The 24,696-nt window shown below is 36.1% G+C and overlaps 11 protein-coding genes and 1 non-coding gene across 12 annotated transcripts; 5 read left to right on the top strand and 7 right to left on the bottom strand.

The window, feature by feature from the left end:
* Window positions 1-6: 6 nt before the first annotated feature.
* PFA4 (palmitoyltransferase PFA4) lies at window positions 7-1,507 on the bottom strand (the record flags this gene model as incomplete). Its single annotated transcript, XM_019182559.1, has 2 exons — window positions 926-1,507; window positions 7-872 (listed from the first exon to the last, which is right to left on the bottom strand). Exons 1-2 carry the CDS (start codon window positions 1,101-1,103, stop codon window positions 7-9), a joined length of 1,044 nt encoding a protein of 347 aa, XP_019040368.1. The 5' UTR covers window positions 1,104-1,507.
* A 125-nt stretch (window positions 1,508-1,632) lies between these two features.
* On the top strand, window positions 1,633-1,705 carry WICANDRAFT_t41. The gene has a single exon. It is a non-coding gene; the product is annotated as a tRNA-Thr (tRNA).
* An 83-nt stretch (window positions 1,706-1,788) lies between these two features.
* Window positions 1,789-3,787, top strand: WICANDRAFT_67771 (uncharacterized protein). The gene has a single exon (XM_019184099.1). It carries the CDS (start codon window positions 2,069-2,071, stop codon window positions 3,557-3,559), a length of 1,491 nt encoding a protein of 496 aa, XP_019040367.1. The 5' UTR covers window positions 1,789-2,068; the 3' UTR covers window positions 3,560-3,787.
* A 310-nt stretch (window positions 3,788-4,097) lies between these two features.
* CAC2 (Cac2p) lies at window positions 4,098-5,919 on the top strand (the record flags this gene model as incomplete). Its single annotated transcript, XM_019181476.1, has 2 exons — window positions 4,098-4,229; window positions 4,285-5,919. The coding sequence occupies 2 exons, from the start codon at window positions 4,098-4,100 to the stop codon at window positions 5,917-5,919; spliced, it is 1,767 nt and encodes a 588-aa protein (XP_019040366.1).
* Window positions 5,920-6,001: 82 nt separating this feature from the next.
* Window positions 6,002-6,640, bottom strand: CUE1 (Cue1p; the record flags this gene model as incomplete). Its single annotated transcript, XM_019181591.1, has 1 exon — window positions 6,002-6,640. The coding sequence occupies one exon, from the start codon at window positions 6,638-6,640 to the stop codon at window positions 6,002-6,004; it is 639 nt and encodes a 212-aa protein (XP_019040365.1).
* A 407-nt stretch (window positions 6,641-7,047) lies between these two features.
* Window positions 7,048-7,536, bottom strand: SAP30 (Sap30p; the record flags this gene model as incomplete). Its single annotated transcript, XM_019181407.1, has 1 exon — window positions 7,048-7,536. The coding sequence occupies one exon, from the start codon at window positions 7,534-7,536 to the stop codon at window positions 7,048-7,050; it is 489 nt and encodes a 162-aa protein (XP_019040364.1).
* Window positions 7,537-8,010: 474 nt separating this feature from the next.
* CYR1 (adenylate cyclase) lies at window positions 8,011-11,550 on the bottom strand (the record flags this gene model as incomplete). The annotated part of the gene is made up of 1 exon (XM_019180579.1): window positions 8,011-11,550. A coding segment is annotated over one exon (3,540 nt), but the record flags the coding sequence as incomplete, so codon positions are not given.
* A 1,136-nt stretch (window positions 11,551-12,686) lies between these two features.
* On the bottom strand, window positions 12,687-14,000 carry ARG7 (glutamate N-acetyltransferase; the record flags this gene model as incomplete). Its single annotated transcript, XM_019184614.1, has 1 exon — window positions 12,687-14,000. The coding sequence occupies one exon, from the start codon at window positions 13,998-14,000 to the stop codon at window positions 12,687-12,689; it is 1,314 nt and encodes a 437-aa protein (XP_019040362.1).
* Window positions 14,001-14,471: 471 nt separating this feature from the next.
* WICANDRAFT_61721 (uncharacterized protein) lies at window positions 14,472-15,629 on the top strand (the record flags this gene model as incomplete). The annotated part of the gene is made up of 1 exon (XM_019183236.1): window positions 14,472-15,629. One exon carries the CDS (start codon window positions 14,472-14,474, stop codon window positions 15,627-15,629), a length of 1,158 nt encoding a protein of 385 aa, XP_019040361.1.
* A 590-nt stretch (window positions 15,630-16,219) lies between these two features.
* Window positions 16,220-18,264, top strand: RCO1 (Rco1p; the record flags this gene model as incomplete). The annotated part of the gene is made up of 2 exons (XM_019183235.1): window positions 16,220-16,246; window positions 16,273-18,264. The coding sequence occupies 2 exons, from the start codon at window positions 16,220-16,222 to the stop codon at window positions 18,262-18,264; spliced, it is 2,019 nt and encodes a 672-aa protein (XP_019040360.1).
* Window positions 18,265-18,384: 120 nt separating this feature from the next.
* Window positions 18,385-22,253, bottom strand: PDS5 (sister chromatid cohesion factor PDS5; the record flags this gene model as incomplete). Its single annotated transcript, XM_019185532.1, has 2 exons — window positions 18,385-22,104; window positions 22,155-22,253. 2 exons carry the CDS (start codon window positions 22,251-22,253, stop codon window positions 18,385-18,387), a joined length of 3,819 nt encoding a protein of 1,272 aa, XP_019040359.1.
* Window positions 22,254-22,543: 290 nt separating this feature from the next.
* Window positions 22,544-24,310, bottom strand: WICANDRAFT_28833 (uncharacterized protein; the record flags this gene model as incomplete). Its single annotated transcript, XM_019181543.1, has 1 exon — window positions 22,544-24,310. One exon carries the CDS (start codon window positions 24,308-24,310, stop codon window positions 22,544-22,546), a length of 1,767 nt encoding a protein of 588 aa, XP_019040358.1.
* Between the last annotated feature and the right edge of the window lie 386 nt (window positions 24,311-24,696).

Genomic DNA, 24,696 nt, shown 5'->3' with positions numbered 1-24,696 from the left:
ATTGTGCTATTCACGAGCTTCAGAAGATGAACCGACTGCTGCACTTGGTGTGTCAAAAGTTTCAGCTTCAACATCAACTCCAAAATCTGAAAGCTTTTCACCAAAGTCATTATACCATTCAGTTCTATTCATATTGTTTCTTGGATCATGAACCATTCTTCTTTGCACCACTTGTTCATTATCTTGGATTGTATCATTGAATAAATGTTCCCCATTGATTCGATCCTGATGGCCTCCATCAGGGGGCCATGGTAAAGAGCTTAAATCTTGGTCTTCTGGATTGGCGTACTCATTCTTTGGGTAGCTTAACCCGTCACCCAATGGCTTTCCCCATGGCAAAATCCAATTCCAAGGATATCCGAAAGCCTGCAAAAGATTTGACCAAGGGTTTAGGTCATATGGGAATACTAGATCATCAACAGTGAAGAAAGGTATATTCGTTTCTGGTGGCTCCCTAAGTACGTTTGCTCCCGATGACCATGATGTAACATCTTTCAACTCTTTTCCAAATAAAAGTTCATAGTTATGTTTAATCTTGTTCCTCAGCCTTTCACTTGACAACTGAGATTCTAGCCTCTCGTACTCCCATGATTCAATTTGAGACATTCCAGTAACAATGATATGATAAAAGCATCTGAATGTCAAGATACCAACTGTTAAGAGCACAAAAAAATCTAATGGGATCAGCACGATGGTAGCAGTTAAATGGACTTTTGATATGAGGTACGCAGGTAAATTCCTGTCATTCCAATATGATAATAGTCTTTTAAATAAGTAGTATAATGTATATGCAGTTGTATAATCTACCCAAAGTAGAAATCTTAAAAAATGTGGCATATTATCATGTCCAACGCAATTAGCCGTCCAAGGACCTTTAATATGTTAGAATATCTAAGTTTATGGGGTTGACTAATACGATACTCACAATGGTGATCCATTTTCAATACACATTTCTTGCAAGTCTTGCAATGATGCGCTCTTTCAGGCTTGTACAATTGACACTTCTTACACCATCTCTTCCATTCACCTGGCGCTGGCTCAAAGTTTTTGGGAGGTGACCCTGGCTCTTTATAGATGGCGATGATATATGATACCCAGATCATGGTGAGACAGAATTGATACCATATCTGTTGGTTCTTTGAGAGGTCCTCAGAAAATATGAAGTAGTGGCTTGTGTACCCTATAATTGAAATCAACACCGACGGTATCTTTTAGATTCAGTTAGCATTATTTGAGGTTTCAGAACGTAGGAAGCAAGACTTACCGCAATACCTTGCCATGGTTTCACGTTTACTGGCATATATCTTTCTGTTGGATAGGAATATAGTGGCGGTTCTTGATGCTTATCGAGGAACACTGTGAATCTTTGGATCTATTTTTCAAATGTTGGTCAACCGCGTTAGATGGATAAAGCCAAAAACACACAACCGTTTCTTACACTGCAATTCAATACATGACGTACAGCTTCGAAAAGTTAATGGATATTACATACAAAGGTCATACTTCTTCAAATAATAAGTCATAATTCGTTTTGAGGTAATCAAAATAAGATAAAAGAGTAATAATAAATTACGTGTACCTACCAATTTCGACACATTTTGATAATCACAAAAATTACCAAATTTCGTAAAAGCTTCTATGGCCAAGTTGGTAAGGCGCTACACTAGTAATGTAGCGATCCTCAGTTCGACTCTGAGTGGAAGCATTTACTTTTTTTAATTTTTTTTTGCTCCCAGGATTAGCTGTTAGCTTATAGCAATCTTTTAATATATTTTTCATGAGATTTGGCCTTCAGGTTGCTGCTCAATTTACAAGTTTGTTCTTGTCTGTTGCTCCAAAAAATCGCGCCTAGGTTTGAAAAATCGCGAAAAAAATGTAAAATTGTATGGAAAGCACAAAACGATAAATACATTGGCGGTGCAGTTTTCATATCTTGACTCATAAGCTTTGATTTTGACAGATATTTTCTGCGCATTTGTTCACTGAGAGCCAGTGTGAGACTTCATATCTTCAAAGGGTCAATTGCACAGAGTGACTGTTGCTCCTGGTTCATCGTCATAGGACCACCATGGATCAAAATACTACAGACCAAACTGCTTTATCATTCCCAGTTGGCGTGCCGCCCTTCTTCTTCATGCCTCCAATACCACCAATAGGTCAAATGAATCAATTAACTCCATTTCCCAAAGCAGATGTAGCTTCAATTGAACAGGGAGCCTCGAAGGATGAACCAAGTCAGAAAATGCGTAAGAAGAATAAAGCCAAAGAAAAGAAGAAAAATAAGAATCATCCTAATAAGGGCCCAGCTTCAACAAAGTCTACTGATCTCCATGTTGGGAAGGAAAATCCACTTGAGTTTTGGGATTGCTCAAATGACCTTGGTGATATCCCATCTGTCGAACAGATCAAAAAGATTCATATTTATGATTTTGACAATACCTTGTTCTCGTCGCCTTGCCCAAACCCAAACTTATTCAATGAACAGACAATTGGGATGTTAACAAACTCAGACATGCTGCACTATGGTGGCTGGTGGGCAGAACCTTTAATTTTTAAAAATGCAGGTGAAGGTTGGGATGTTGAATCCAAACGCCAATGGGAATCATTTTGGAATGGAGACGTTGAAGATTTATTAAGACTCTCATACGAGCAAGATGACGCATTGGCAATTATAATGACAGGTAGAAAAAGTCATTTATTCACAGACCTTTTTAAGGAAATTTTGGACATCAGAGGAATAAAGTTTAATGGATTAATGCTGAAGAAAGGAAACTTCCCATCTACTATTACATACAAAACTCAAGTCTTAACGGATATATTGGACTACTATGAGAACATTGAAAAAGTCACCATATATGACGATAGACCAAGCCAACTCAAAGGGTTTCAAAAATGTCTTAATGAGTATAATGAAGCTGTGCGACCAGAACTCATTTATAATTTAGTTCCAGTGGCACCTGAGGTGAAATATCTTGAGCCAAAAACAGAGAGAAAAATTATAGAAGAGATAGTGGAACAACATAATGAATTTGTGGATCAAGGAAAATCCACTGGGAAATTGGGTAAAGTATCCTTAAAGCAAAGTTTCTTCTACAGTGGTTATATGCTTGAAGTTGAATCTAAAGCTAAAGTTCTAGAGTATATTTTAGACAAGTATGATACTGCATTCACTCCAGAGTTCCAGAAAAAATTGAAATTTCTATTAGGTTTCATACCCATTGCTAAAAGCAAAGTGTCAAAAGCATTGGAACTCGAACTTTCTTCTGAGCCAGTAATTGAATGGAAGATTACGGAATTTGGGGGCTTGAATGATGAATATTTTGGTTTAAGTGTTGTGCCAATTAATTCAAATGTGCAAGTGAAGACATTATTTGATCCTCCATTTTTGAGCTTTGCCACTACAAAGAAATCAACAGTTTCAGGGCTTGAAGAGTTTGAAAAAATAACGGACTGGGAACCAATTGAGGATGATATAAGAATCAAAACTCATTTTGGTCAAGTTGTTCAGTTCAAAATAGTCACTGATAATACTCGTAAAAGAAAAAGACCTGCCTCATGAAATAGAAATTGAGTATACACAATCTATTGATAATTTGTAGGGATACACCGGCCAGTAACTTGATACAAGATATCCAAGTCACCATAGCACTGAGACTATCCTTTCAACCAAAAAGCTTATTGAGCTCTTCGGCGGTTTACCATTCATCTTAGCACAGAAACGGCACCATCAAGCAGTGAGTTAATGCTAATGGGAATTTGACATATTGTGCTGTGAGTAACCAGTTCCACAGAGTGAAACCAAATGAAACCATTACTATTACTCATGTACTAGTGAATATTATCAATCGATTTCAGCTACCATGTTTAACTCGGTACTTCATGCTTTGATGTAAGATTAAATCAAAGTTTTAAAAGTGTAACAAATTTTTTTTAGAGGGCAGTCGAAAAAACATCACTACCGGGTGATCCCTTAAGTGTACAGAGCCGGTTAAGGAAGCATCTTTTTTTTCTCGCGGGTCGTGTCGCATTTATTTATCTTCGCTTTCAAACCGTTTCTTGAACATTGCAAAGACTTGATCACAAGCTACAGAAAAGCAATGGACGCTTCAATATTAAGTGTGCATTGGCACGAAAACAGCGAACCTATTTATAGTGTTCATTTTCAACCAAATCGTGAGGGAAATCACTCTGAGAGACTAGTTACAGGTGGTGGGGATAATAATGTTCGTGTAAGTATTTATTGGTGTTGTTGTATTGTTGTATATGTACTAACATCGATCTTAGCTCTGGAAAATAAATAACAGCACTGATGGGAAACGTGTAGAATATTTATCCACATTAGCTAAACATACACAAGCTGTCAATGTTGTGAGATTTGATCCTAAAGGTGAAATATTGGCAACTGCTGGTGATGATGGTACAGTTTTGTTGTGGACTTTAAGTGAGTCAATTGTTAGGGAATTTGGTCAAGAAATGGATGAAGATGTTCAAGAGTCATGGATATTAAGACACGCGTGTAGATCAAGCACATCAGAAGTATACGATTTAGCTTGGTCTCCAGACTCAAAGTATATCATCACAGGTTCAACTGATAATGTATCAAGAATTTATGATGCTTCAAATGGACAACAGATTTCTCAAATTGCTGAGCATAACCATTTCGTTCAAGGTGTTGCCTGGGACCCACTTGGTCGTTATATTGCTACACAATCTGCTGATCGTTCAGTACATATCTATTTATTGAATATTGTTAGCTCCAAAGATCAAACTCTTTCACCAACAGTTTTTTTCAAGATTTCCAGAACAGAATTACCTACAAGATCATCAACTACAAGCACGTTGATGGGTCCTCCAACACCTGCCAAGTCACACAGCGAAGAAGATTCTACTAGTCGAGGTTCAACTGTGGAAATCCCAGAGTCAAGTGCCAAACCTCAAGCAACGGTAGCGTCATCTGCTTCACCAACCACAGCATCTAGCTCGTCAATGAAATCACCAAGTCCATCACCATTACCTGCCGTCAGATCACAAAATGCTCCTTTATTGAATTTCAATAACTTGAAAAATTCAATGTTATACCATACTGAAAATTTGGAATCATTTTTCAGAAGACTTTCATTCTCTCCAGATGGTAACTTTTTGTTCACACCCTCAGGTATCTTCAAAAACTCTGTCAACTCAGAGGACTCCAAAGAAGAAATCATCAATACTGTTTATATTTATTCTAGAAGTGGGTTAAACAAACCTCCAATTGCACATTTACCTGGCTTAATTAGACCTGCCCTTGCTATTGCATTTTCACCAGTCTTCTATGAACTAGATAAGAATGAAGCAAAGGGTCCAATATTTCAACTACCTTACAAGATGGTTTATGCTGTTGCTACACAGGATTCAGTTATAGTGTATGATACACAACACTCTGCTCCGTTAGGAACGGTTTCAAACATACATTATAGAACATTGACAGACTTGGCATTCAACAGTGATGGTAATTCGATTGTTATTTCAGCAGCAGATGGGTTTTGCTCATTGATAACTTTTGAGCCAAGTACGCTAGGAACAAAATTGAGTGTGGATTATAAATCATTACTCCCCGTATCTAAAGAAAATAATGAACACAATAATAAAATGCAATCACCATCACAAGTCAAGAAAAGACCAAACAATGGTATAATGGAAATAACAGGCTTGGTTAAAAAGAAGGTAAAACCAGAAGAACCAAAAACAACTGAAAAAGTGGAAAGAATTTCAGTTCAGCCATCAATCAAACCAGAGCAAGAGCAAAAACCAAAAGAGAATGAGATTATTACAATAGAGGATAATGCCGAACCACAAATGATACACACTCCACCGGTTAAACAAGTGAAAAGAGTTGCACCTATTTTAGTTGAAGATAAAACTTCAGAAACACCCAAGTGACCAAAGGACAGCTCTACATAAGTTTGAAGTAGTTCATCACATTATTTATACCTGTCATGATGTTATAAAATCTGTAGAAACATTATTCAGCTAATTTCGATAGATCTTGTTCATTTTTCAATTGTGATTCTAGTCTCTTTCTTGCTTTCACAATCATGTCAACTTTCTTTTGTTGTAAAGTGCTTGCTCTATCTTCAGCAGATTCTGACCAACCTTTTTCCTTTGTTGAAGACCCCGAAGCAGCGGCAGTGGATTCTTCTGATTTTGATTCATTGATTCCATACTTTTTCAATAGGTTTTCAGGTTTGATGTTATCCACTTGGTTTCTGGAATCTTGCGCAGGATTAGCAGTTCTTGATGCATTAGGACCTTCACCTTCTGGATATGGCAAAGTACCTTCACTCAAAAATCTATCAACGGTTTCTTGAACTGAACCAGTTCTTTGCAAATCCAACTTGATCTGACCAACAGTCAAATGTGGGGCCAATTGTTGAACAACTTCAATCATGCTGTTAGTAACTGGACGGCGGAGACGTTCTTGACGAGTAGATTGTTCTTCAGCATCATGTTGTGAGTCTTGAGCTTGGGATTGAGATGGTGATGTGCTGGTGGCAGTTGATTGAATTGTTGCTTCGTCTTCTTCGTCTGAGGATATGAACCATCTTAAGAAGATGAAAGCTATCACTAATGTGGCGATGAATGTGATTGTAGAGCTATCCATGATGAGTTATTAGACCACTGGTAGATTCAGTATGGATGTTCTCTGAAAGTTGACGAAGCCTCTTCACCATCTAGCGCTGAAATTTGAGAATCGTTGATGCTTCCGCGAATTTTAAAAGTGTGATAATAGACTGTTTTATTATCATCTTCACGAAGATGAAATGCTATATCAATTGCTTAGTCTAGGTTGGTCGAAGTAAGTTAGTACATTACTCATATTGCTTCTTTGTGTTACACGACGTAGTCTCTACTTTCAAAAAGGCTCAGTAATATTATAATAAATCATGAAATTTCCTGTAATACAAAAACACCGTACTGTAGCATATATATCATTTAAAACCCCCCAAGCAAACAACACACATAAACCCCTGTAATACCCACCAGACCAGTCAATGATATTTCTCATCTTCAATTCTTGAGGTTTAGTTTGAAAGCTTTATCTTGATTGTTGACCTTATATATGAAGTTTGTGATGATTTCACTCTCCTTCACAGTTTGGGACATGAAATGTTTCTTAACAGCACTGGCAAGTTCTGGTTTTGTTACTCTATCTCTGTTTTTATAGCTGTACGATTTCTTCCCTATTTCTGAGGCTAGAAGATAACCATCTGTACTCAAGGAGCTCTTGGCTGGTAAATTGTAATGATCTCTATATTTTCTCAACGTTATATCAGGAAGCGATTCAAAGTTTAATGGATCCACTGATTTCTGTTCTTTAGGACCATTTGAATGAATGTGTCTTGCTAATAGTTCCGCTTGTGCTGCTTGTGCTGCTGCGTTTCTGGCTTTGGTTGAAGCTCTTGAGTTGGTGCTGTTATTGTTGTTGTGAGAAGTTGAGTTTTTCGCTTCTGATTCTGAGGCGGATGGAGCCTCTTTAGAAGATCCTCTTATGGCCATAACTTAATGGTGATAATGCGTTGATGGTAGGTGTAAAGTGTAAACCAATTCAAAAAGTTGTAAAGCATCTTTTGTTTTTTTATAGAGAAGTGCGCCCTATGATAATTGACAGAAAATGTTTGAAGCCCTGTCGAGCATTTATCTCACATCAGTGCACAAACAAATCACACACTACATACAGCAGAATTTCAAATCCTAGCTAGAAGTGGCACCAATTACAAGCTATCACAAATCATTAAAAACCATTAAATTCATTTTTTTCTCTATCTAATCAGATACACTACTTCTCAAACGTCTTCTTTCATTATATAATGCAGATAACTGTCCAATCAAATCAAAGAGTTCGGTTTCTTTATCAAATAAACCAATTGTATTATCACGTAACGTCAGAAGTGCTATATTGTGCTCAATTCTTGAAATGAAGACCTCAAAGAAGTTCTTGTCCAAGTGATCATTCTTCTTGGATTTCAAAGGTTCGAGCTGGACACCAGAAACTTTTGACAAAATGTAATCCAGTTTCAAAGTAATATCTCTCAATTTGTAAATATCTTCAGTTGTCAAATCTGGTTTACGTTGGAATCCATATCTTGATTCTAATTGGCTTGGGAAAAGTAATGAAATTTCCTCCTCTGTTTCCAACCCTTTCAATTGAACTTTTCCCATTGGTTCAACTCTCCAACCAATATTCAACAGAATGGCCATTTCATTATTCAACTTTTCAGCCATATCAGAAGGACCAAATGCTTGTTCAAGAGTAGCACCAGCAATAACTAATCTATGTGCTGCTTCAATTCTCTTGATCTCAGTCAAACAATCCAATGTCAAAGTGATTTCACCACCATCTGCAACAGCACAAACTCTTGCGGTCTTGTTAACCATAGGACCAAAATAATCCATTCTTCTTGTGATGATATCAGGTTCACACACAGGTGTACCCCAATGAATACCCATACGAACAGATAAACCTTTGTAAATGACTTTTCCACTTGAATCTTTCAATTCACGACCTTCTTCACTTTGTGTAATTTCAGCTGGCCACTCTTCTTGTAACAATTGTTGTTGAACATTGAAACACCAAATCATAGCTGCAGGGACAGTTGGGAAAGAAACCATGAAAGCATCACCTTCTGTCTTAACCTCATAACCACCAACAATATGTAATTGACGTCTCATAATATCATTATGGGTTCTAATTGCAGATCTCATAGCTAATGGATAATTTTCCCATAATAATGTTGAGTTTTTGATATCAGTAAAAACCATAGCCAATTCACCAACAGGGGGCTGGATTTCAGGCTTTAATCTTCTCAAATTAGAATCTTCAACTTGTTGCTTGACAGCTGGTTGTAATCTCTTCTTAGCCTTCGTCATACTTATGACAATTGCTGTGCACTTTGAGGTACAACCATATGAAATAGCGTAATCTCTCAATTTTTCAGCTGTAACCATTGGATTGTCACTTTCTCTAACAATATCACCAATTGTTTTAGTTGGTAAATAGTCGAACAATTCTTTTGTTCCCAACACTAAAACCTCATCATGGAAATTGACTTCACTTATATCTGGACCTGAGTGTATATGTGGTAAAAGATCTGAAAACCCAGCAGCTCTCGAAACTTTCGAAACACCATCCAATTTATCGTTATTTGAAACAAAACCACCACTAGTTCTAATTCTTTCAAATTCAACAACACTTGAAGGTTGATGATTAACTGTTAAAAATGTGAAACTACCATCTGTCTTTGCCAACATTGCTGTGGAATCACCAATATTTGCAGTGTAAATCTTTTTCTCCTTAATATAGAGAACAGTAGCACTGGAACCTGTTAAACCATCTTCTGAGTTCAAATCAGAATGATTAATGACTTGATTTAAAGCCAAAAAAGTATGTCTTAGGGCAGTGACAATATCTGATTTCCCTAATTCTTTTTCAAAAATTTTATGGAAATTTTCTCTGATAAGATGTGAAATCTTTCCTGAATAAATACCATCAAATAAACCAATTAAAGTACCACCAGCTATTTTTTCAAAAACTGAATCTCTAGCTAAAATGTGTTTATTGACCCTATCAGAGATACCGTAAGACATATTTCCAATAGTACTTGGTGTTGTACGAACTCTGATATCAATTGATTCATCTGGCATAGATTGCGTTGTTAATGTTAAATCCATCAAACCTAATAATCTCAGTCTTGGTAGATTTAAATCCTCTGTGATTTCTAATTTTTTGTTACCAGAAAGATTCAAATATCTCAAATTGATATTAGATTTCCAGTTCCATTCATATCTGCTATTTGAAGTATTATATTTTAGTTCATTTGAACCAACATCAATAACTTCTAAGTTATAAAGTTGACTCAAATCAGCAGGTAATGTACGGAATCTATTCCCGTTCAAGCACAACACCCTTAGTGTTGAAATATCTTCAAAATCTTCAGGTAATGTACTTAATGCATTTCCTGACAAGTATAATTGATCGATGGATGTTGTTTTACCAAGGGTACCTGTTGGTATATCCACCAATCTATTGTAAGCCAACGATAAAACTTTCAAATTATCATAATTCCTAATGGCATAGAAACAATCATCAGTCAATTGATTGTCAGCAGCTGATAAATAAACAACCTTATCATGCATTGGCTGTGGGAACTCTGAAATCAAATTTGAAGAAAGATTGACACTTTCAATAAATGAAAAATCAAAAATAGATTTCAAATTATTATCATGAACATCTAAATTTTTCAATTTTGTTAATGGTGATAAATCTGGTAATATTTCCAAATTATTACTGAATATTGATAAATCTTTCAAATTTGTTAATGTATTGATAGCAACTGGTAGTTCACGTAATGCATTTTTACTCAATTCCAACTTTTCAAGCTTTGAGAATGACAAAATGACTGTTGGTAAAGAGGTCAATTTAGCCTTTGATAATGTTAATGATGCTAAATTATGACTCAACATGTTTAACTGTGTCACAGGATTTTGTTGTAAATCAACAGCTTTCATCTGTGTTAATGGATCAGCAATATTTGAGATGTTGTTATTGGTCAAATATAAATTTTCAATGTTACTATCATGCAAATGTATTTCAGTGATGTCATTGTATCTCAAGTTTAAGGTTCTCAAGTTTTGTAAATTGATATCAACATATGTTAAATAATTACTTGATATATTGATCTTTTTGACTGATTTCAAATTGTTGATTGATTCTGGCAAGTTTTTCAATTTGTTGTATGATAAATCCAATTGAAGTAAATTAGATAATTTGTTAACACTTTCTGGATAATCTTCAAATTCATTAGAACTTATATCCAAAATTTTTAAATTTGGTGGCAATTCAGGCAATGAATTAATCTTATTACATCTTAAGGTCAAAATTGACAAATTTTTCAAACGTGACAATTCTTGTGGCACATTCATAATGAAGTTTCTTTCCAAATCCAAAGAGACCAGCTCTCTAGCAAAAACCACATTTTGAGGAAAAAGTTTTGCTCTGATATTCACCATTCTTAAACTACTCAATTGACTATTTGTAGTTTGAAAGAAATCTGAAGGTAATGTTATATCACCATTATTTGAAACATCCAAACTTTGAACTTTTGATGAATAGCATAAAGCAGGAATTTTTTGCAAATCTTTACTCTTAAGGTTAACATGAACCAAATCCCTACTGATATATTCCTCTTCTGATGGGCTTAACTGTTTCAAAACATCATGGTGCAAAATGAACTTGAACAAATAACTCAAATCGTCTCTACCAACCTCATCTAATCTATCAGTTTCTAAAAACCCAGACAACAACAACAAATTAGTTTGAATCTTGATTGGCTTTTGATTCCATTCCAACTTCTTGGTAACTTTACCAACTCTCAAACTCATTTTATAATCACCTGTCAATGAATATCTTCCTTTCAAATACTTGATCAATTCTTCCACTGTTTCCATATATGGACGTTTCAAAGTAGATGTAAAGTCATCATCTTCAGCATATATTCTGATATGATAGTTTCTAGTATCGTGTATCTGCTCATCCAATTGTGTAACTCTTGTTAACGTTTTTCTAACAACGTATTCATCATCATCATCAGAGACACTACCTAACCTGTCACCTTTCACATCCCAACTTTCAGGAGCGGTCCATGACTCCTTTTGACCAGTCTCCGTTGGTTCTGGCTGGTCTGCAACGATACCAGACATGTCATTCAAATCATTCACGTTTAAAGCAACAACTGAGTTATCGCCTTCAATGGAATTGTTCCTTAAATCAATAACACTAGACGTTATACTTGGGTTATGTGATCCCATTGGGTGTGATTGGGGTTGCTGATTACCACCACCAACAGATACTAAAGGTCCAATGTCATCATTATAACTGTTTTGCCTTGAATTGGATGCTGGAAGTGTTTTGATTTCTGGTTTTGAGTAACTTGCTGACCTGTGCACAGCGCTTTGACTAGGACCAGTAACAGGTTCATTTTTCGAGCTTTTATCATCTTTGATTGAATTGATAAATTTTCCAAATATGCTTTTCTTATGACTTCCTCTTGGTTTGATAGGTTGACTCAAGGGAGGTATTATATCATTCCTAGCAGCATGATGAAATCCTTTGTAGCCAAATGGAACGCCACTAAGTCTATGACGGTGATGCTGTTGTTGATCTTGATCGTGCTCTTCACCTTGTGCTCCACTATGGTTCAGTCCAAGTGGATGGACTTGGTGCTCTGAATGTTGTCTTTGTCGTTGACCTTGTTGCTGTTGGTTGGCCTCCGCTAGAGAGACCTTGCGCGAAGACAATGGTGAAACTTCACTGTCTGACGACCCTTTTGAGGCCACCGAGCCCTTGAGCCCTCGCATATGAATATTGTAATTGCTTTCAAAGTTATTGGACATGGTCCTGTTTGAAACGGCCCAAAACAATTAGAAACTTTGGTGTTGTTTTAATGTTTATGTCTTTTTAGCACTTCATAAGAAAAAGCCTTTAAAATTATAATCACCGAAAAAAAAGATCCACCATGTTTTTGGATACGGCCAGCACCCCCACCATAGTTCATGAAACTCGACTGTTTCAATTGAGAAGTATTGCGCTGGAATTAGTACAGAATTAAAAGGTTTCTATAGTTTATCTATTGGTGATTTGAATGACTGACTCAACTACGGTAGTCACCGTTGATTGTAACATATTCGTGTGAGAGATCACAGGTCCAGAATGAACAATCAGCCCCTCCACCAGTTCCTAACTCAACAGAAATTTCCAAATCTTTAAATTGTAGGATTTCACTAGCTCTTTCTTCATCAATTTGCTGAGGTTCACCATTGACTAATAATTTCAATTCAGCTGAGCCATCAGTTGGGACAAAAGAAACATTGGTCTTTTCAGTATTGACTGGAACATCTGAATAACCAATTGCACACAAAATTCTACCCCAATTGGCATCCTTACCATATAATGCAGTCTTAACCAATGGAGAATTTGAAATGGTCTTTGCAACTTGATGAGCATCTTTATAGGTCAATGCATCTTTTATTTTGATGGTGACGAATTTAGTAGCACCTTCACCGTCACGAACAACCAATTGTGATAATTGTTGAGCAAAATCAGTGATTTCATCACGAATCAAATTGAACGAGTCAGTTGTTGATTCATCAATGGTTGGACCACCAGCTGCACCATTAGCTAAAGCAGCAATAGTGTCATTCGTTGACATGTCACCATCAACTGAAATACAATTGAATGAACGGTCAACAGCGTATGTTAAGATAGATTGTAGTGCACTTGGTGCAATTGGGGCATCAGTAACAAAGAAACCTAGTAAAGTAGCCATATTTGGGCAAATCATACCAGCACCTTTTGATAAACCTGCAATTACATATTGTTGGCCATTGACTGTGACTTGTTTAGAAACCAATTTAGGAAATGTGTCAGTTGTCATGATACCTTTTGCACATTTCAACCAAGCTTCATGATCTTGACCAAGATTTTCATTAATCAATTTTGGAATATTTGGTAAAATTTTGCCCATTTGGAGTCTTTGTCCTATCACACCCGTTGACATACAAATTGTAGAATGTTCAGTTATGTTTGGGTCAATTGTTTGATCAACTTTTTCAACAATTTTCTCAGCATCTTTCAACCCATGGACACCTGTAACAGCATTTGCACAACCACTATTTATCACAATGGCATTAATGTTTGCGTTTTGCTTACTATCAAGAATCCTTTTGGAAAGTTGAACTGGGGCAGCTTTGAACTTGTTGGTAGTAAAAACAGCAGCAGCATTAGCTGGTGAGTCTGACTTGATAATAGAAAGATCTAGTTGTTCATTTTTCTTAACCCCAGTGGAGACAGCACCAACTTTATAACCTTTTGGATAGACACCAGAAGTTGGAACATATTTAGTGTATTTATTGGATAATGAGGACAATGAGGAGAATAATCTCTTACCAACGACTGGTTTGGTCATTTCCCTGCTTGATGGTTGGTATGAAATTGATGAAGAAAAGATAAAGCTTTTTCGATCGAAGATATTTATGTTCAGATATGACTCAGGACTCGTCTTCAGCATAAAAGCAGCCGCAATTAATCCTCAAAACAAAAAAGTAAAAAAGATTGAAGAAGATTACTATTGTGAATTTAGGGACCATTCAAACAATTCAAAATCAAAATCGTTAAACAGTTAGTGAAGTCCTCTTCTTTTGTACTTGGTTTCGCTCAATTGGGACAACTACCAAATCGGGATTAAATACACCATCGCTGCAAACCCAAACCACACCTTCCCGTTTGGGGATTGGTGAAAAGTGTCGACTTGAAAATTTGACTGAAGGGTCGATGAGTTTTGGCAAAAAAAAAATCCTTTAGTACAATTGCTTTGACTAAGTACCTTTTTTCAATTCAATTATAGTGAAACTTTTGCTAGAATCATAAAATCTAAAAAATGTCTACTGCTGCTACCACCACTAAAACCACAGAACCAGATTATTCATTGAACAGTTCTGACGTTGTTGAAAAATATAGAACTGCTGGTTCAATCTCTCAAAAAGTTTTAGACCACGTCAAATCATTAGTCAAAGATGGTGCTAAGATCTGGGATATTGCTCAAGAAGGTGATGCTTTAATCGAAGAAGAAACCTCAAAAATTTACAACAGTAAGAAAAACAAAGTTGAATCCAAAGGTATTGCCTTCCCAACTTCTCTATCACCAAATAACATTGCTGACCACCTTTCACCAATTAACGCTGAAGATGCTCAATCTAACCTAACTTTAAAAACTGGTGACGTTGTTAAAGTCCATTTAGGTACTCAAATTGATGGTTTTGCTTCAATTGTTTCAGAAACCGTTGTTGTTGGTGCTTCTGCTCAAGAACCAGTTACCGGTAAGAAAGCTGATCTTTTAACTGCTGCTTACAAAGCTTCAGAAGCTGCTTTAAGAACTATCAAACCAGGTAACAAGAACTGGGATGTCACTAAAGTTGTTGCCCAAGTTGCTAAAGAATATGGTGTTGTCCCATTAGAAGGTATGTTAACCCATAACCAAGAACGTAATGTCTTGACTGGTCCAAAAGAAATCATTATAAATCCAAATGAAGAACAAAAAGGTCAAGTTGATACTTTTGAATTCGAAGAAGGTCAAGTATTTGGTCTTGACATCTTGATGTCTACTGGCGAAGGTAAAGTTAAAGCAAGTGAAGCTAGAACCACTATTTACAAATTAACTGGTAACAACTATCAATTGAAACTAAAATCTTCCCATTTGGTCTTAAATGAAATCAAGAGAAAAGCTTCTCATTTCCCATTTTCAATCAAAAACTTGGATGATCCAACTAAAGGTCGTACTGGTTTGAAAGAAAACTGTAACCACGGTGTTATGATTGCTTACGATGTTTACCAAGAAAAAGAAGGTGAACAAATCGCTCAAGTTTACGTTACCGTTGCATTGACCAAAAACGGTTTAGTTAAATTAACTTCATCTCCATTTGATGAATCAGTTGTCAAATCTGAAAAGGTCTTGGGTGATGATTTGAACGAATTACTTTCAAAACCATTGAAAGTTAACAAAAAGAAATCAAAAGCTGCCAAAGAAGAAGCTAAATAAATAACGACATGTCACTGAATTAAAACATTTGATATCATATTTTTTTTTAAAGTAACGTTTCCATAGTTTATGTTTTTTTTTTGTCTGTTTAAAGGAAATGAAACCAGTTTCCTTAACTAAAAGTAGAATGATACATTTACAACTTCTGAAATCACCACAGTGACAACTTTTATGACCTTAACCAAATGTTGTTATCTGGGGTTACTTACTGGTTGCCTTGGTGTTTGGAAATTTCAATGTTTTGTGTAAAAATTATTTTCAACAATCTCCAAAAAACTCAACGCGTTTTTTTTTCTTCCTTGAACAATTTAATACTCGTAACGCCCAAAAGGCTTTAAGCTGCTTCCAATTTACCACCCAAAGAAACCTCCCAGAAAGGAGCTCTAGATTATAATAACTATCAATTGCTTGCTGCTAAAGATTGGCATTGCTGGTGTTATTTTAGCTGTGGTTGGTGGCTATTGTTGTTATAAGTGCAACTAGGCTTTTTTCATATTACGCTGTGTTTTCCTTTATTTCCCGGACCCTCAAAGGGAACAAAGTGATGTCCTCGTCTCAGCAGACAAACAGGTCTGAGTTTGAATTGGATGATGCCACATTTCCCTCCCCTATATCCAGTGTGAGATCCAAGTCTGCCTCCCAGAAGAGTTCTGTGAAAAGTTCAAGAAAAGGCTCTCCATTACCAGATGAATCAAATGGAAATAGAAGAAGGTCGAATAGATTGTCAGAGCTTGAACAGAAAGATGCCGTAGAGAAGTTGAAGAAAAGTAGGAATAATCATGAAGCTGATGATCCTGAATTAGTGCTGAAGAAAAGAAAGTTTAATATTGATGGCAAAACAAATTTATCTAAGGAAGGATCCACCACAACTCCCAAAACCTCTAATAGATCGGTCACTTTGACGCTGAAAGGTGGTCAGCTACAGTTTAATGAACCTGAACTTGGTGATCCAATAATATCGGTAACAGGGTTGCCTTTGGATGCTCCTCCAAACTCAAAGATAAAGAAGGAGAGTTTATGGCCAAGAAAGAAAACAAAAAAATCTAAATCTACAGACGCTGAAGACAGCGAAGAAGACCCTAACTCAACTCCAGAAGTTAGTCTACCGCCAGAAAATATTGAAAAACAGTTGCGACAAGGTCTTAAAACAAATGAATATGAGAAGAAATTACAGCCTAGCAACGATCGTTCCAGGAATGTTAAACCCGTTCCTAAAAAAGGTGCTGAAATACACGGAAGAAAATTTGTCAAGTCCAAAATTGCAAATGTTACCACACCAAAGAAGAAAGAAAGTAAGCTTAAAGAAGGCTCAAAAAAGAATATTAAGAATGCATCTCCTAAGAAAACTAGAGAAAACCCTTTCGGGTTCGATAACCCTATGCAATTAGCTGGACAACATAGAGAAAATGCTTTTGATTTCAATGATAATACCAAAGATAATGAAGATTTTTGCTCATCTTGTGGTGAACCTGGTGTGTTTTTGTGTTGTGAGAGCTGTCCCAAATCATTCCATTTTGCTTGTTGTGACCCACCATTAAGTGAGGATAATTTACCGGATGGTAATTGGTTTTGTAATGAATGTAAAGCCAAAAAGAACCCACCGGAACCAAATCCACCTGGTTTGTTCTCTAAGTTATTAAACCAAGTTGATACAAGAAATCCTATCCAATTTAAGTTACCGAAGAAGATAAGAGACAGATTCGAAGGTGTCATCACCGGAAAATATGGTGAATATGAGGATAATGACTACAAGCCTTATAGGCCAACTAAAATTGGTGCGTTTGAGCAAACTGATCCAGATCTGCATTTCGATAAGGATGGCAATATTCTTTTATGTCAAAGATGTGGTGAAAGTGGTATTAGTCCAAACAAGTTGAATGGTGAAGCTGATAAACTAATTACAACTTGTGACTACTGTCCATCAGCATGGCACTTGGACTGTTTAGATCCTCCATTGGCATCTGTTAAACAACTGGGAAAGAAGTGGAAATGTCCAAATCATGCTGACCATTTACTTCCTAACAAACCAAGAAGATTGAGGAAGCAAACTATCATTGATGTTGATCAAGTTCATGGGTTTAAAAACGATGGCAATATTGAAGTAAAACTTCGTGAATCTGATAATGAAGAGGATGATGAAGATGAAATTCATGAAATACCAACACCGGCATTTTTAGGCAATCGTGATACCCAAAATGGGGTCGCTGCTAAAATATCGAAGAATACATCAAAATTATGGAACGATTCATATGCAATCTATAGAGTTCCTGAAGAAGGGGTCATTTCAGACTTTTTGAGCAAAGTGATTGATTTGAAAGAGAAGGAGAAAAACGCAAGAGTTAGTGAGCTTTTGAATTTAACTAGGGAAAATAATGTGTTATTGAAAAGATTATCAGATGGGGATGAATTCAACCAAGACGAAAAGAAAGCAGTACTGTCTCTTGTCGAGCTTCCAGAGCTGAACTTCAAGGAGTTGGCTGATATTGCAAGTAAAGAATTGGACTCTTTGGCATTTGATGATTCAACCCAAAGTGATGAGAAAATATCAGAAGCAGAAGTTCAAGAGTTATTAAGTATAAAGAAGTTGATGGCTCTGAAGGGCAAAGATAATTTGTTAAAGTTTTTGAAAGGTTGATAATGAGCTTATGCTTTGGGAAAGTTATATAGAGTATTACGAAATTAGGAGTTGGTTACAAGATTCAATGCATTAATTACACATTACATATATTCTAGCAAAACATAGCGTAGCAGAAGACTAATCTTCATCATCACTTTCCTCTTCTTCGTCACTTTCCTCCTCTTCAATTTCTTCCTCCTCCTCTTCTTCCTCATCCTGAGCATAACTAATACGTTTTGCACGAGAACTCTTTCTTAATGGCTTATTTGGGGAAGAGTCTTTACCTTTGTTGTAATTACCGGAATCATCTTCATCTCGAGCTTTAGCAGCCTTCTTTCTTTTCTTTGGTTTAACTGAGTCAGCTTTGATTTTCTTAGATTTTGGCGCTTCATTTTCCTTTGGTTCTTGATGTGGACGACCTCTTTTAGAAGTTGAAATTGATGATATTTTTTGTCTAACTTTTGCTTTGAGAGCTTTAGTGATTGATTCAGGGATGAAACTAGTTGATACAATTTTTTGACCTTCTTCTGAACTCTTCATTGATGCAAATAATTCAGATGATAGATCTACTTTACCAGGATATGTTGTTAGCGTCCAGTTCTTATGATCTTGTAGTTCTTTGATGGACAATTGGGCTAAATCTGAAACTCTGTAAATATTATAAATAGCATCATTGCGTTCTTTGAAGTCATTTTCTTGAAACAATGCGTCCCTATATTGTTTTATTCTGGTGGCAAAGTAGAAAAGTAAGGAAATGTTTTGTTCAGTGGCAATAGTATCAAGGAAGAATGTAATATACTCAAGAGCAAATGTGAATGCCTTCAAAGCACCTTCATCTTCTTCAGAATCATCTTTTTGTTCAATATATTCCAAAAATTCAGAATGATGAGCTATTGAGTGTAATAAACCAGTTATACTTTTTTCAAATACTATGCTCTTCTGAGCCCTATTGGCAATAGCTGATGATGTTTTGGAGAATGAAAATTTGATCCAAGTTCTAATTTCATTTTTCAATGAATCATTTGGTTCATAAGCAATGAAATAAACCAATGGTAAGAATTTTAATGAAATACTTTCAGTTTTCAAAAGCGATGTTAGCTTGTGGATAAAAATAGAACGAACATTTTCCTCTTCATCTTGGATCAACAAAACTAATCTATTAAGAGTGGTTGGTTTGATCAACTTATTGTACCTTGGAATTTTAGCCAACTTTAAAAGATTCAAACCAGCATCCAATCTAAGTCTTGTTTGATAGTGTCTTGGTGTTGGATAGGCCCCAGATTTTGAGCTCACAATTTCACCCCCATTCCCAATTAATGAAATCAACAACTTCAAGACATGTTCCGCAATTGATGAGACACTATTATCAGATTCTTCATCAGCTTCAGACAATGATCTTAATCTGTTTGTGAAGATTCTCAAAGCTAATGATTTTGCGCTAAGATTTAAATCATTTCCTTTCTCCAGCTCCTCATCACTTATCCAAACTGGGTCAGACTCTTTACCAACAACCTCATTTGTTAAAAGTACGTTCTTAATCAAAAATGGTGTTATCTCGTTAGCCTTTTCTTCAACAATGCTATGTTGTGTCAAAAATAATTGTGATAAAACAGCAAGGTGGCTAGTGAAATATTCAGAGTCACCATCAAAGGGATAAATTGAATCAAACAATTGAACAGATAAGGCATCTTCGTGTTTTGATAATGAGATCAATTTGACGGCAAATTTGGCTTCTAATGGGGTACCTTTGGAAGCAAAGTCAAGAATTTTATCAAAAAATTCACTATCATCATCGTCTAAGTAGTCTTTCATTTTGTGGAAAATGTGAAACAAAGCCCTTAATGTATTGACTTTGCTTTCACCAACACCTGGAACTGAATCTTTGATAAGTTTTACCAAATCTTGAATTTGATTCTTGAATGCAGCTGGTGTGATTGTTGAGACATTGTCCACTAGTTCTTGGGCAATTTTGCTATACTTTGAATTTTCACTCAACTTCAACAACGATGAAATATTTGATCTATTATAAAAATTTAAGCTTGCACGGTAAATCAAAATTTTGAAGGTTTGGAAAATATCATTAATTGGATAAGAACTTTCATCTTCAACTGAGTTAACCACCTTTGAATCCTGTAGCCTTGTAAATAGCTCCTTACTTGAATTTCTTATCGTTTCATAATCAGAGTCTGGTGATATTGTCAACTTTGTTAGATAGTAAAGTCTTCTGTTATTGATTTTGGTAAATCTTTCCAAGGATTTCTTTGGGTTATATCTATCAGGCAAGGAGACTGAAAGCCAATCGATCGTCTTATTAATCTTTTTTTCAACATCAGCATCACCATCGTGTCCACCATTGAATGCTTCTGAAAATTCAATCAACTTTGTTAACACACCTGATAGCTGTTGCTGTCTTCTGTTAAAGGCAATAAAAGATGCTCTACCTTTATCATCAAGAGTTTGGAAAACATTCAACATTCTCTCTACTCTTTTCAACTCATCACTTTCAAAAGGCAAAATTTTCTCCACAAGAACTTTATCGACAAGATAATTGATGTTTTTATCATTGATGTATAGAAGATTCAAGATATGGTTAGGTATCTGATTGATTATTTTGTAAACCTCATCACCTTCAGATGCATCATTGTAGAAAATATCTTGGTAACAATCATCAAACAAACAGGCTAAAGTATTGATTGACTCTTGTCTAATTTCCGGATGCTTTTCTCTTGCAAGTTGGATTAAACCATTCAAAATGGACTTGTTGTTAACTTTATTAGCCAAAACGGAAGATGGGATTTTAGAAATAGCTCTGGTTGACACAAGTCTGACTCTTTCATCTGTATCTATCAAGGTCTTTGCAAGGCCATTGGAAATTTCTGCTAACACATCAGTTCTATTGATCAGCGCCTTTGAAGCCTCTTCCACCCATCTGGTACGAACATGTGGCGAAATGTCTAAAGTTTTCTTCAACCAACTTATCCAAGTCTCTCTGTGTGTATGAACAAAGTTTAATCTTGATTGACAAGCCAATATTTTCCCAACCGTTTCAGTGGCAAGAATACGATACTTTTCATTATCAGCATTCAATTCATTGTCAATAAGACCCATAACAGATCCTAAAATTTCAGGAACATGTTTCCAGATTTCAACAGATAGATTGTGTAATTTTCTTAGATTTTTGAACTGGACCTCAGAATCTTCCCCTTCATTATTCTCAAATAGCACTTCTGAAAAAAATTTAGTCAACTGTCTAGCTAATCTATCAGGATTGGCATTACATATGCTCAGTGTAAAATTGAATGGTGATGCACTTGATGAAGATAAATTTGAGGTGATAGAAGCTCCCTCTCTGCTTGTATTCGTCAAGAATCTGTTCAAAATCAACTTGAGAACATTTGAGCTGATTTGATCCCACTCTGAAATAATTTCAATCAATACATCAGCAATAACAGGTTCAAGCTTCTTGTGGAAATTGTTGTTGGAATCATAAAACAATTCAAATATACTTTCAATCAATGCTGTATTATCATCAATATCAGTGATCAAAATGATACTTCGAACTTCAGCAAGTCTTGTAATTAAATACACTTGTTGAGTATAATACCCATTTCCTTGATCTGCTAATTTTTTAAATTGTTTGATGAATAATTTGAAAATATTGGTCAACTCAGAATCGGTGTATGGTGCGTCAGGGGCGTAGATTCTCAACACATCAGAAATACAACAAGCAACCAATGATTGAACACCAGCGTCCTTGTGGTTGATCAACTTTTTGTTAATTAGATCATCCTTAATGTTATTCAACGAATTGACGTCAAATTTTTCTTGATCCACTTTTGAAAGTTCTGTCGATAGAGCCTATGTCTTGATTAGTGACCATACTCAATGAACATTCCATGAAAACTTACATCCAATCTGTCAAGTAGTTCTTTCAAAGGGATAGACTCCTTTGGAGAGCTGACAATGCTCTTTTTAAACTTCAACTTGGGAAGTCTATTAGTAGTCATTTAGTCTAAGTAAGCTTCCCTTTCAGTTTTGTTTTGGTTACTATTCAAAAGGTAACGCGTCTTTTTTTTTGATCAACTTTTATTACGCGACAAAATTCGCGAAGCATGATGGAGTGGCTGTTACCAAAAACATCTACACAGTTCCAAAATATTAAAATTGTTGAATTATCTATATTGGATATGCTTATTAAAGTAATAGATTTATACTGTTATGCAAAAGGAATGTGATGTGTACTACACAACAGCATGGAAAATCAGAGGGGAACAAAACGCAAAGTAAAAGCAAAACATTATGGTTGAATATTTGAGTTGACACTTTGTTGTTCAAAGTTGTCATTGTCATGACTCGAAACAAGTGTTGGATTTCGTAACTTCTGGAGGGGGATGGTTGACTCACTAGTTCTGACTGAAGAAGGTCTACGAGCAAGACTTGGTCTCCTGATTGGTGCACCTCTCGCTTGAGCATCCCTCATATCATAATTATCGATACCAGCAATGTTATCAGACGCATTAGCAGCTCTTGGTGTTATACTATGTGACGACAGTCTTCTTGAAATATCTTGAGCATTTTCATGGCCCCTTGGAGTGAATGATTTTGAAATTGTCCTTAGCAAATGAGCAGCACTAGGTTGGGTTCTTGTTTGGGTGATTGGTTCATCAAGTGCACTCTCAATGTCTCTTGGTACACTCTGTCTTCTTGAGAAAGCTCTCTTCAAATTTTCACCTAATCTATTTTCTCTAGCATTGTAACCGCCTTCTTTCTCATACTCTTCCTCTTCAAGTTTTTGCTTCTCACTAGCACTTAGTCCTCTTGTGTGTGTTGATGTATTATCTAAAGTTGAGTCTCTATCTGAGTCTAATGAAAGGTTATCTGGTGAGCTTTGTATGTCATCTGAATCTCTGTTTTGATGTTGACTTGATGCAATTGTTCTTTCTCTAGTTAAAGGTTCACCCATACCCAAAACAGGGAAAACACCTGGAGGCGATCTAACACTTGAGCGAGAAAATGCTGAAGCACCAGTTGGCATTCTTGATAAACTTCCAGAGGCTCGTGTAATTTGAGATGGTCTTCTTGGAGCTTGTGGCATGTACGATACTGGATTATAATCATCACTATTGTTTTGTTCGTCAAGATCTGATGAAGAATCAATATCCTGTTCCTTCTCTGTTGGAACTCTGACAACTCTCGAATCCATTTCCAATTCTGGTTGTTCATCTTTAGCTTCATATTGAGGTAAGTTAAGTAGCTTACGATCTCTTTCAACAACAACCAAGTGAGAGTACCAAGGAATGACAATACCAAAGATGGAACCACCAACAGCATTTCCTAAAGCAGCTGGTATAAGAAGTTTCCAGATCAATTTACCCACTGAAAGCGGTGCCCCATTAAACATACCCATTGGAATCAAATACATATCAGCAACAGCATGATTAAAACCCATAGTGACAAAAGTGAAAACTGGTAATGCCATTAAAAAAAACTTTACATGTAATGGCTTGGCCATTAGTTGTAAATAAACAGCTAGACAGACACAGAAGTTGGCAGCAGTTGCTCTTATAAAAGTCTGAATGAATGATGCACTGGCTTTATCCATGGTGATTTGTATTGATCCTTCGACATAATGCGGAGCTTTTGTAATACCAGATAACTCACAAATAACGTAACAGACAAACAAATTTGCTCCTAAATTACAAAACCAACTAACAAACCAACTAATCAAAAGGTCTAAAATTGTGACAGCACCACGACACACACCAACAGAAAAGTATAAAATATTTGAATTATACAAATCAGCACCCATTATAACAACATAAAATAAACCGATGGGATCTACAAGACCTTGCATAAGATGAACAAGACCTGGGTTATTGTCCCAAATCTCTGGATTTTCAGCTTGAGCACATAAATGAAGCATACCACCAGCAGAAAATAGAACACCTCCAACAATTGAGTTTATGATTAAAGTATCAAGTCGTAGTCTGGCCTTTTTCATGGATGTAGCCACCACTGCTAGAGCAGCTTCATGGGGCGTTATATAGTAAGCATCATCAGACATTATACCCTTGTAAAATTATGTATAATATTTAGACTGTGTTGTATATCTTTTTTCACGCAGGAGCAATGATCAGATTCCTGGTTATAGATCAAATTAATGCTTCTCTAGTGGCTTAAATTGATGGTTTGAAGAGTTCCTGGATATTTCTATGAATGTGAACAGCTCTGAAAGCGAACGAAAGGTTTTCAACAAGGTCTAAATCAGTGGATCAAGTTTTTCAATTCAGCGTTTACTTCCTTCCTACCCAAACATATTTTTTTCCACGGGAGAGCTGTGTGCCCCCAACCGCGGTGAAAAAGCTTCGGACTATCGAGCCAGATGTGTCAACTCTAACCATCGTGCTTTACTATTGTGCTTTGGTGACATTGTGTGAGATGTCTAAAAGC

Source organism: Wickerhamomyces anomalus (genome assembly GCF_001661255.1).
Source record: "Wickerhamomyces anomalus NRRL Y-366-8 unplaced genomic scaffold WICANscaffold_2, whole genome shotgun sequence".
NCBI lineage: Eukaryota > Fungi > Ascomycota > Saccharomycetes > Phaffomycetales > Wickerhamomycetaceae > Hansenula > Hansenula anomala.
The sequence above is the reverse complement of the archived record's forward strand: the minus strand, read 5'-3'. Positions and strand labels throughout refer to the sequence as shown.